We start from the raw sequence: 12,646 nt of genomic DNA on the forward strand, positions 1-12,646 counted from the left end.
GGGGAATATTATTTGAACTACATTAGAATTAAGAAATTCTGGGGCACCTGGGTGGCGTCCAATTCTTGATTTTGGCTTGAGTCATGATCCCAGGGTCATGGGATTGCCCCACATCCGGTTGGCACTGAACGTGGAGCCTGCTTGGGATTCTCTCCCTCTGTCCCTCCCCCACTCGCACGTTCTCTCCCTCTCTCTCTCTCTCTAAAATAAAACAACATTAAAAATTGAGGAAGCCCGTTGATCAAAACTCCATTAAGAGAATGAAAAAACAAGCCACAGAGTAGGAGAAGATATTTGCAATCCTTGTATACAACAGAAAACTCAATTTTTTTAAAGATTTTTTGAATATTCATTTTTGAAAGAGAGACAAGAGCATGAGTGGGGGAGGGGCAGAGAGGGGCAGAGAGAGAGGGAGACCAGAATCCAAAGCAGGCTCCAGGCTCTGAGCTGTCAGCACAGAGCCCGACGTGGGGCTCAAACCCATGAACCATGAGATCAGGACCTGAGCTGAAACCAAGAGTCGGATGCTTAACCCACTGAGCCGCCCAGGTGCCCCATTCTTTTAAAGAGTTTTTACATTTTTTTTTTCAACATTTATTTATTTTTGGTACAGATAGAGACAGAGCATGAACGGGGGAGGGGCAGAGAGAGAGGGAGACACAGAATCGGAAACAGGCTCCAGGCTCTGAGCCATCAGCCCAGAGCCTGACGCGGGGCTTGAACTCACGGAGCGCGAGATCGTGACCTGGCTGAAGTCGGACGCTTAACCGACTGCGCCACCCAGGCGCCCCTAAAGAGTTTTTAAAGTAATCTGTACACCCAACATGGGCTCAAACCCACAACCCCAAGATCAAGAGTCACATGCTCTATTGACTGAGCCAGCCAGGCGCCCCACTCATATCTTAATTTTAATTTATATAAGATATGAATAGATAGATACAGACACGGATACAAAATCTGGACACACACACACACATTCCTACAACTCAGCAATTCTTCTCCTCAGTGTATACAGTTGAGACTCATCGTTTGCAGATTCCATATTGGCAAACTCACCAACTCATGACAACTTATTTGTAACCCCCAAATTGATACTCCTGGGGCTTTGGGGCTTTGGTGGTCATTCATGGACATGCCCACAGCGGCAAAAATGGAGTCAGCAACACACGGGTTCCCAAATGAAGTCCAATACGACCATACTCTGCCTTCCTGTTTTAGCTCTGTTTAAAAAAAAAAAAAAAGTGTATATATTTATTTTTGAGAGAGAGAATGCACACAAGCAGGGAGGGGCAGAGAGAGAGAGAGGGAGAGAAAATCCCAAGCAGGCTCTGCACTCTCAGCGCAGAGCCTGATGCAGGGCCCGAACTCACAAACCATGACCAGAGGCTCCCGTGACCGGAGCCTAAGTCAGACGTAATGAATCAACAATATATAAGAAACAATGTGTGGGGCGCCTGGGTGGCTCAGTCGGTTGGGCGTCCGACTTCAGCTCAGGTCACGATCTCGCGGTCCGTGAGTTCGAGCCCCGCGTCGGGCTCTGGGCTGATGGCTCAGAGCCTGGAGCCTGTTTCCGATTCTGTGTCTCCCTCTCTCTCTGCCCCTCCCCCATTCATGCTCTGTCTCTCTCTGTCTTAAAAATAAATAAAAAACGTTAAAAAAATTGAAAAAAAAAAAAAGAAACAAGGTGTTTTTTAAACAGAAACATACATAAAACTAGGCGGCATCTTGTTCGGTCAACAAAAGTGTGACCACAGGCTTGGAGACACCCAGCCCTGCAATGACTCAATGCGTCAATCAGTATTTACTAATACCCAATGGAAATGCGAATGAGCGTTCACCAAAGACAGCGTCAGAATATTTATAGCCACACCTTTAGTGTCAGCCAGAAACTTCGCCAGCCCAAATGCCCAGAAACAGTACAACGAATCTATCATGGGAGAGTCACATAATAGAATGTCATCAAGTGATGCAAACAGGCAACGAAAACAAAACAGTAATATGTGGAATCTTACAAACATAATGTTAAGCAAAAGAAGCCGGGCCCCCAAAACTACATATTTCATGCCTTCAAGTTGTAAAGCTGGCCGGGGCGCCTGGGTGGCTCAGTAGGTGAAGCGACCAGCTTCGGCTCACATCATGGTCTCATGGTTCGTGAGTTCGGGCCCCGCATCTGGACTCTGTGCTGTTAGCACGGAGCCTGCTTGGGATTCTCTGTCCCCTCTCACACTCATGTGCGTGCTCTCTCTCTCTCTCTCTCATTCTCTCTCTCGCTCTCTCTCTCAAAAATAAAATAACATTAAAAAAAAAAAAAAGGTTATAAAGCTAGCCAAACCCGTGCAATTGTGAGAGACGTTAGCTTAGCGGTAACTCTTGGGGAACAGGTGGCAGCTAGAAGGAGCACGAAGGGACTTCTGGATGCTTGAAAAGTTCTATTTCTTTACCTGGTGCCGGTTAGCACCACGTCGCTTGAAGACAGTTTATCAAGCTGCACCTTTGTGATTTGTGTAATGCTCTGTAGATAGGATTTCCGTCAAGAAGAAAATTTACTCAGGGGCGCCTGGGTGGCTCAGTCAGTTCAGCGTCTGACTCTTGGTTTTGGCTGAGGTCACGATCTTGCGGTTTCCTGAATTCGAGCCCCACATCAGGCTCAGTGCTGGCAGCGTGGAGCCTGCTTGGGATTCTCTCTCTCTCCCGCCCTCTCCCCCTCCCCCACTCACGCTGTCTCTCTCAAAATAAATAAACTTAAAAAAGAAAAGAAAACGTACTCAAATATATGAATTCAGGTATCAAGTATGAAAACATAAGTTCCATCCCTGTTTGACGTGCAGCAGGTAAACATGATAGAACGTTCCGGTAGAAGAGCAAATAACGCAAACCAAGCAAAACTAAGCGTCCTTTGCAGTCAGCCACGCGCCCTCTGTCAAGGCCATCCTGGCCCCCGTGGTACTCAGGCACCCTTGAGAAACGCACGGATTCACGTCCACGCGTACACGGCTTTGCATGCCTCAGAACACAAACGGTGTTCATCTTCTAGCCTGTGCCTGCCTTCAGCGTTGGGTCTGGTGACAAGTGTTTGGAAATGGTGTTGAAACATGTCTCCCCTTCTCCTTGGAAGACTCAGAGCCCCACACCCTTCCCGTCATCTCTGCTTTCCCGCCTGGCTCAGAATTCTCCAGGAGGTGGCTGGGAAGGAGACGTCTGTCCCTGTCAAGGACCTCAGACCCCAGACAGCGAGAGGCACAACGTTCCCCAAGTGTTGGTTCCGCTCGGCCCCTGGCTGCCACCAGTGGGCTTCAGGCCCTGTCGGCTCCTGAGGTGATCCTGTCTTTATGCCTTTACTCTCCCGCTCCAGGGTTTCCGCATTCTAGCCAGAGGCTCTGGCCCTCACACAAATCCAGCCCCGTCTCATTCCTGGCTTTAAAACCTTTTACTGAACCAAAAGAAAAACAAACAACCTGGTTTCAAAAATGGGCAAAGGAGGGGTCCCTGGGTGACTCAGTCGGTGGAGCAGTTGAGCATCTGACTTCGGCTCGGGTCATGATCTCAAAGTTCCTGAGTTCGAGCCCGGCATCGGGCTCTCTGCTCTCAGCCCAGAGCCTGCTTCAGACCCTCTGTCTCCCTCTCTTTCTCTGCCCCACCCCTGCTCTCTCTCCCAAGTATAAAAAAAAAGTTTTTAATAAAAAATGGACAAATGGAAGCTATACAAACAAAAATAAACACGTAAGAAAAAGCCCACCATCACTAACTCTTTAAAAATTTTTTTTAATGTTCATTTTATATTTGAGAGGTAGAGACAGATCGTGAGCAGGGGAGGCACGGAGAGAGGGAAAGGGAGACACAGAATCCGAAGCAGGCTCCAGGCTCTGAGCTGTCAGCACAGAGCCAGACGCGGGGCCCGAACCCACGAAACGTGGGATCATGACCTGAGCCGAAGATGGACCGTCAACCGACTGAGCCACCCAGGCGCCCCACTAACTCTTCACGAAATGGAAACCAAAGCCAAAATGAGAGGTCACATCACAGCCCATCAGGATGGGCTGAAGTCAAAAAGTCAAGTGGGGACGACAACGCTGGCAAGGAAGTGGACAGACCGGAACCCTCGTGCACTGTTGGTGGGTATTTAAGATGGCGCAGCCGCTGTGGGAACCTTTTCGCTCCTCAGAAAAGTAAACATGTTATTATCATATGAGCCAGCAATCCCACCTCTGGGTACACACCCGAGAGTTAGAAGCAAGGTCTCAAAGACATATTTGCACCCAACGTCACAGCAGCACTATGCACAACAGCAACCCAAATGTCTATCGAAGCACAATCGGAAAGACCAAATGTGGTAGATCCATGCAGTGGAACAGCATTCAGCCTTAAAAAAGGAGGGAGGTCTGACACGAGGAAAGAAGCCATTCACAAAAAGACAAATATCTCCTGGTTCCACTTACATGAAGTACCTAGACTCATCAAATTCATAGAGACGGGAAGCAGAAGGGGGTTCACAGGGGCTGGGGGAGAGGGGAATGAGGAGTTGTTTAAGACGGAGAATTGCATGGGGCGCCTGGGTGGCGCAGTCGGTTAAGCGTCCGACCTCGGCTCAGGTCACGATCTCGCGGTCCGTGAGTTCGAGCCCCGCGTCGGGCTCTGGGCTGATGGCTCAGAGCCTGGAGCCTGTTTCCGATTCTGTGTCTCCCTCTCTCTCTGCCCCTCCCCTGTTCATGCTCTGTCTCTCTCTGTCCCAAAAATAAATAAACGTTGAAAAAAAAAAAAAAGACGGAGAATTTCAGTCTTGCGAGATGAAAAGAGTTCTGGAGACAGATGGTGGGGACGGTCGCACAACCATGTGAACGGACCTAACACTAGGGGACCGCACATTTAAAAATGGCGGAGGGGCGCCTGGGTGGCTCAGTCGCTCAGGCATCCATCCAGCTCTTGATTTTTGGCTTGAGTCATGGATCATGGGTTCACGAAATCGAGGCCCACAGCAGGCCTCGCACTGACAGCGTGGAGCCTGCTTGGGATTCGTTCTCTCCCTCTCTCTCTGCCCCTTCCCCACTCATGCTCTCTCTCTCTCTCTCTCTCTCTCTCAAAATAAATAAGTAAGCTAAAAAAATTTTTTTTAAAGTAACATAAAAATGGCTCAGACGGTAAATTTTATGTTCTGTGTATTTTGCCATAATTAAAAAAAAACTAAACACACACACACACACACACACACACACACACACACACACACACTTCCTTAATCCTGAAAACTACCCCACAATGGGCTGTGTCACACCCTTCCACATGCCCAGTGGCTCGCCTGGTGTCTTTCACACGGGAATTAATATAGAAATTAGGAAGAGAAAGAATCAGGTTTATCATGTATTTTTCTTGGGAACAACCAGAACTTTTTCAGGGCCCAAAAGGCGAGGGGCTATTTGCCATTTCTTCCAATGGCTTCAACTGTCTTTGCCTTTTGGTTTCTTTCTTCTCACGCTGTGACTCCCTGTCTCCTTGTCTGCTAAGCAGGGCATTGATGCGAGCTGGCTGGGGTTGCTACAACTACGTGTAAAGTAGGAGTCAACAGGCACCGAGAGCCTCCGGGGGCTCCCAGAAGCAACACAAATAAGCTTCTGCACACAGACTCCATGGAATCTGTTCTCACCCGTCTCTGTTCTTCCTGGCTTCTCGTTGGTTTGCGGCTGAGCTGTGGAGGGATGAAGTTGTGCGATACGCCAGCCTCCCACTTAGCACAAAGACATATCCGCGTTCTCGGACAAGAGTTCCCGAAACACGGGAACGAGTTCTCCTGCTCCTGTCACAACTCCCTTCTCCCCAGCACAGCTAGACTCAGCTTCAGAGAAGCTAAATCTTCCACATCCCACCCCGTGAGAGCTCAAACCATCATCCAGACCTTGGTGTCCAGTGGGAGGCTCAAAATACAGAAGACTCCAAATGAACGCTTTCTAAACGAACACGTGAGTGCACGAATACGTGAAAACAGCAAGTGACTGCCTCCAAGGCCCTGACACTGAATTGCAGGGACACAAAGCCACGGCCCACACCTGATGCCAGGCTCGTGAGAAATCCATACACGTGCACATGGTCAGCCCATATGAAAAGAGTCACTGTGAACACATACCCACGGATGTGATTATGGCACACGCATGTCCCTATGCCCAGCTTGGTCAATGCCAAGGACGTGGTTCTGAAACAGACACACACACACCAGATGAACTCCTATAGAGCCAGGGGCAGAGTGAGACAAGTGAGAGCTGAGTCCTTCAACTGCAGGGTTAGTTCCCACGTTTATTTACAACTTTGACATTTTTGTATCCCAGATTTTTTTTTACATCAATTTAGATTTTCTTAAGATATTATTTATCTTGGTTTCTGACTTCTTGGGGGGCACCCCCTACAGTTCTGCACCTGAGACTAGTGCCTCAGTTGCACTGACACCTCAGTTGGCCAGGGCAGTTACACACACGGGGACATCTGCCTGCACATCCTCACCATGGCCACGGGGACACAGAATCTCTGCACAAACCTCATTTCACCACTAGGTGGCAGCCCAGCTCTTTCATCTTGGGCCCAGGCTTGGCCCCACTCTTCCCTAGGAAGAAAATGTCCAATTCACTTATTTTCTGAGTGCCCTCAAGACCTCCTTTTGCTGCCTTCTACCTGGGACATTTACGTTTTCTAGTATATGTGCTGCCTAAGCGAGCACCGGACATTTCCATTTGCTAAAGGAGCCCAGGAGAACAGCGTGTTAACCCCAAACAGTGGTGCCCTATAATGGTGGAATTTGAGGCACAGATAAAGAAGATGGGTTTTCCTGATGCCTCCGATCCAAGAGCAGTGGTTGACTTGAAACGGGTACAGGATGGCCCAAGGGGATAGTTGTTCCCTCACCCCTCCTTTGGTACAAGAGTCCCACTGTTTCCGAAAGAAAGAGATCCTGTGGGAGGAGGAGGGACATTCATCCATCCAGTCACTCAAGTTTCTAGTTTAACAGATATTTGTTGAGCACCTACTGTGTGCCAGGCTCTGTTGTAGGCACTGGAGATGCAACAAAGCCCACTGGCCCCTGATGAGCTGCCGCTCGAGGGGGAGACAGACAATGAGTGGAGAGGTAGTGACAGACTATGAAGAAAAAGAGGAGTAACGGCTCAGAGAGGGGCCACGGGAAGGTCATTTTATTTATTTTTTTCAACGTTTATTTATTTATTTTTTTTTGGGACAGAGAGAGACAGAGCATGAACGGGGGAGGGGTAGAGAGAGAGGGAGACACAGAATCGGAAACAGGCTCCAGGCTCTGAGCCATCAGCCCAGAGCCCGACGCGGGGCTCGAACTCACGGACCGCGAGATCGTGACCTGGCTGAAGTCGGGCGCTTAACCACCTGCGCCACCCAGGCGCCCCGGGGAAGGTCATTTTAGATGGCTGGTCCGGGTGGGCCTCTCGGAGGAGGTGTCATTTAAACAGAAGGAGAGAGGGGCGCCTGGGTGGCGCAGTCGGTTAAGCGTCCGACTTCAGCCAGGTCACGATCTCGCGGTCCGTGAGTTCGAGCCCCGCGTCGGGCTCTGGGCTGATGGCTCAGAGCCTGGAGCCTGTTTCCGATTCTGTGTCTCCCTCTCTCTCTGCCCCTCCCCCGTTCATGCTCTGTCTCTCTCTGTCCCAAAAATAAATAAACGTTGAAAAAAAAAAATTTAAACAGAAGGAGAGGGAGGGAACGGTGTCCCAGGCAGAGGAAATGGCAAGTGCGAAGGCCCTGAGGTCTGCAGTACAAACTGAGCTACTCCCCACCTCCCATCCTGTGGGGACCCCCGGGAAGAAATGACTTCAAACCCAGACAGTGGCCAAGAATATAGCTAGATCTTAGGGAGGACTCCCCAGGTGTTAGGAAGTGGGCCTCTTTCTCACAGGGAAAGCTATCTGGTAGTCTCCAGAGCACTCACAGGCCGGACCCGGAACACGTGAACAGACCCTGGATGGATGGATGGATGGATGGCTCCTCTGACAGGGGCCATTCTCCTGTTCTCACAGGCAAATCTTAACTCCTGTCTACCACCCACAAGTTCCCACTTGGTCTGCCCCCTCCTGGCTTCCCTGGCCTCATCACCACCACCACCACCTCCCCCCACCCCTTCCCCTCCACTCACTCCTCTCCAGACACACCAGCCTCCTTGCTGCTCCTCAAACATCCCAGGGTGTTCTCCCATCAGGGCCTTCATACTTGCTGTTCCGTCTGCCTTGAATGCTGTTCCCCTGGGCACTCAGAAGGCATCCTCTCTCGCCTCCCTCAGGGGTCACCTCAAGTACCGCCTCCTTAGAGACACTATCTTGGAGCACACCTGCTCAGATAGCCACCCATCTTTCATCCCCTTCATCCGATGCATTATTCTTCATGCCAGTTGCATTTTACATATTCATTTCATTGTTGACGCTGTATTATATATTTGTTCAGTTCTTGCCTGTCTCTCGTGCCACAAGATCAGCTCCAGGAGGGCAGGGATTTGATAACTTGGTCCATGGTTATATCCCCAGTGCTTACTCATATCTGTTGATCGGATGGACACATGAAGGATTTCTAGCCTGGATTCATGGAGCCCAGGGCCCATCAGGGACTGAGAAGGGGGCTATGGGGAGAAATGGTGGGGGAGGTGGAGAGGGGACAGAGCGTTCATTCTTCAGGGCCCTTCCTTCTCTGGGGCGCCAGGCTGGGTGGGCAGCGAGGGGCAGAGACCAGTATATGACGCTGTAGTGCCCATGGTGGCCGCCTGGAGGCACTGCAACCAGCTGCAGGACCCCCACCGGCCCCAACCGATAACCTCAGTCTAGCTCCGCTCCACCCACCGCTTAGCCCCGCCTTCCTAACCCAGTCTGGCCCCGCCCCCACGCAGCCCTCTTTGGCCCCGCCTCCAAGAATCCCCATGTTAGTCCCTCCCCCTTCTGGGGTCTGTAAACTTAACCCCCCCCTCCCCCCAGCACCTTTCATTGCACTCTCCTGCGCCCCTAGCCGACCTTGGCGACAGGTCAAGAAATCTAAAGTTCCCCAGGGGCTAGCAGGGGTGCGGGAGAATCCCGAGGTGGTAGTTCCCCAGGATCCTTCTTGGAAGCCAAATTCACCTTCACTCCTGGTGTATTTTTAACCAGCATTCTCTCACCCTTATGCCTCTTTTGGTCTCTCTCTCTTCTTCTCTCTGGCTGACATATCAATTGAGTATCTACCGTGTGTGGACTGAAGCCAGGCACTGAGCACGCTTCCGTACCCAGCCAGGATGTGGGTCCCTGGGACCCCACAACCTCTCCTAGTTGTCTGAAGATCCTATTTAGAGTCTGGCCTCCACCCCTCACAACGCCCCCTGGGGTGGGGATAAGGGTCTGAGTCCTTTCTTCTATTGACCAGGAAAGACAAGGTACAGCACTATTTTTCCTCGGAGCTTCTACCGAAAAAAAAAAAAAAAAAACTCTTCTAGTTTCGACATAGCTGCTGTCTACACCCATGGAGTGAATTATTTAACAAGAAGGTAAATGTGTGGGCTCAGGAACCGGAATGCCTTGGTTCAATCCTGGCTCTGCCACTCCTAGCTATCTGAGCTCGACATAATGACTTCACCCTTCTGTGCCTCGGTTTCCCCATCTGTAAAACGAAGGCAGTACTAACGTGCTCTAGGAGGTGCCAGGAGGGTTCAACGCCTTCGCTCCGGTTGTGTGCTTGAAACAGCGCCCGGCACATAATAAACACTTAATAAACGTTAGCTGTATTATCATTGTTATTTCAGACTCCGGCTTCCCTCTGAGCTCCTACAGATCTGAGAACCTGAGGGGGCTCCCACCTCCAAGATGGAGGAGGAACGAGGTTTCCCGATAGCCGAAGAAAACCGGGACCCCCCCCCCACATTTTGCAAGGCCCCTCAAGCCTGCCGGAGAGATGGGGGTACTATGGAGAGGAAGGCTTGCTTCTTTCTGTGAAAGCATGAATGGAGTGCACGAGGCACCAGCGCGCGCGCACACGCACACACGCATGGATGCACACGTTTGCACACACAGCCCCTGGTCTTCACTCCCCTTTAAAAAATTTAATGTTTTTTTATTTTTGAGAGACAGAGCCGGAGCGGGGGAGGGGCAGAGAGAGAGGGAGACACAGAATCCGAAGCAGGCTCCAGGCTCTGAGCCGTCAGCCCAGAGCCCGACGCGGGGCTCGAACTCACCAACCGCGAGATCATCACCTGAGCCGAAGCCGGACGCTCAACCGACTGAACCCCCCAGGCGCCCCTTCGCTCCCCTTTTACAGTGATTCACTCAAAGGCGCAGAATAGCACACGGTCACCCCAGACTCTTCCACGGCCACACACCTGCTCACGCACATTTTGTACGACCCCCAGGCAGATGGACGGAATCGTGGGGACACACACAGACCTTCACACACAGCTCAGTTGCCCAAATACCGCCGGGATGAACACAGTCCTCGCTCGCTCCCATACACCAGTCACACGGACACACAACTCCGGGTGGCAGGCTCCCAAGCCTCCCACGGTCACATCAACCCTCCGGCCACAGCCTCCCGCTGTCACACACAGACCCCCCGTCACGTACAAACACCCTCTCCCATCACACCCCCAACTCGCGCACAGCCCAACCCACAAACTCTCAGTCACACCCAGCCGTGACACAGACACACACGTTTACCCAGCAGCCCCCCAACACCTCACACACGTTCCCGTCAGTCACTCACACGTGAGTCCCGCCCCCTTCCCCACACTGGGGGTTCAGGTGAGGAGTGGGGGGGGGCGGCTGCAGAATTCGGGCACCTCCTGCCGTAACGGGGGAAGTGTGGGGTAAGCACCACCCCAAGGCCCCCTGAAGTTGCCCTTGCAACCCCACTCAGCCCCAGTGAGATGGCGGGTGTGGGCTCCGGGGCAATGAGAGGTTGAGAGCCCTGAAGCTGGGGTCACACTGTCCCCCAAGGCATCTCAGCCTGAGGCTGGATGTGAAGCCCCTCTTCCCCCCCCCCCCAAGCCGGGGTGCACGTCCAGCCCCTCCCCCGCTGCGACCCCCGCCCCTCTCAGCCCCGGGGGGGCTTATGGAGCCCCCAAATCGCGTTTCTGCCGGGACCCGCTCGGACCCTCTCCCCTCCTGGAGCCCCTCGCGCCTGCACCTGCCCGCCAGGCCCCTACCTGTCCGGCGAGGCCTGAGCACAGCAGCAGCAGCAGCAGCAGCGGCGGCGGCGGCGGCGGCGGGACCGTGAGCGGCCACATGACGCGCCCCCGGCCCGGCGTCCCGTCCCCCCGCCCGCGCTAGCGGCGCCTGGGCGCGGGGACCGCCACCTCGCGCGACCCCGCCCGCCCGGCCGGGGCGACCCTCGCCGCCGCCTCCCCCGCCTCGCCGGCGGCCGGGATTCCGCCCCACCCCCGCCCCCCCTCGCGCGCTCCTAGTCTTTGTTGCGGGCTCCGCCCCCCGCCCCGCCCCCAGTTCGTCTGCGGGCGCGGACCCAACGTGGGTCTGGGGGCGGGGAAGGGGGAGGAGCTGGCACTGGGGAGGAGAGCTGGGGACCAGGCCCCGCAGTCCCCTAGGCCCGATGGGGGAGGGTCACGGGGATGGGGGCGGGGGTTCCGTCACGTGTTTGTAAATTTCACCCTCCCAGGACATTTCCCACGTTGAAAATAGGGGTGGGATGGGGGTCAAGGGGCGGGGGGAGTAAGAGGAAGGCCTGGCAACCAAGAAGAGAACGTGAGAGGCCCCCTCCTTAAAGAACTCAAGAATCAACACAGAAACTGAGGCAGAGCCTGTGAAATGGGACGTTGAGGGAAGGGGGTCACTGCCGGGACAAGGGAGGTGGAACGGAGATGGAAGGAGGAGTGAGAGACAAAAACAGGGAGACGGTTAGACCGGCGGCCGCTGGGGATGGCCAAGGGGGGGGGGCTGGCCCCCAAAGCGGGGTACCTCGTTTTCACTCTCCCCCTCCCACCCATTTTCCAGGCCCCTCTTCCTCAAAGTCCCCTTCCCCCGCCACACCTGAGAGTTTCTCACCCCCCTTCCCATGGCCCAAGATGGGAGACCAGATCCCCAGATCCCGAGAGGATCGAAATATTCACGCGCCTCCAACGAGAAGCCATTTGCATATGAAGGGCGTCCTGGTCCAGCCTCCAGCCTTTCTCTGCCTCTCCCCACTCTTAGTCGCAGTCGGCTTCCTTCCCTTCCTTGTCAGAGGCTTTTTTGGTGGGGGTGGGGGGGGTGGGGAGCAAGCCCGTCAGGTTACAGGGGAATCAGCTCTAACAGAGGGGTGGGGAGGCCTGGCACTTCTCTGACCCTACCGTATGCCAGGCAGATAACATGCTGTGGGTGCTTTTGTCAAAGCAAGAAAGAGGATGGTGTCCAATGGACAGGGGTTTGACCCTGGTCCTGTAACGTCTTGGCCATGTGACCTTAGGCAAAGAGCTTTCCTTCTCTCAGGAGACCTGTTTCCTCATGGAGTTGTAGGGAGACATCTGTGACCCTTAAGATAGAGCCCCCAACCAGCCCTCAACCCCCTGAGAACGTTACCACAGTGAAGCATGGAGTTGAGGAAATTGGCCATGGGGTGTGGGACACAGAACAGAATCTGAGTCAGGGAAGGCATCCCATATCCCATCCATCCCTCTACCTCCTTTCCCAAATGGGAGATTGCTGGG

The 12,646-nt window shown here is 53.3% G+C and overlaps 1 protein-coding gene across 1 annotated transcript in view; it reads right to left on the reverse strand.

Moving 5' to 3' along the window:
- Positions 1-11,347, reverse strand: part of OLFM2 (olfactomedin 2) — a 62,049-nt gene extending 50,702 nt beyond the window's left edge. Inside the window, exon 1 of the mRNA XM_045491826.1 lies at positions 11,153-11,347. Within this exon, the coding sequence (XP_045347782.1) occupies positions 11,153-11,233 (81 nt within the window). The 5' untranslated portion in view covers positions 11,234-11,347. The remainder of the gene's footprint in view (positions 1-11,152) is intronic.
- Positions 11,348-12,646: the final 1,299 nt, after the last annotated feature.

This window comes from Leopardus geoffroyi, chromosome A2 (assembly GCF_018350155.1).
Source record: "Leopardus geoffroyi isolate Oge1 chromosome A2, O.geoffroyi_Oge1_pat1.0, whole genome shotgun sequence".
NCBI classification, from domain to species: Eukaryota; Metazoa; Chordata; class Mammalia; order Carnivora; family Felidae; genus Leopardus; species Leopardus geoffroyi.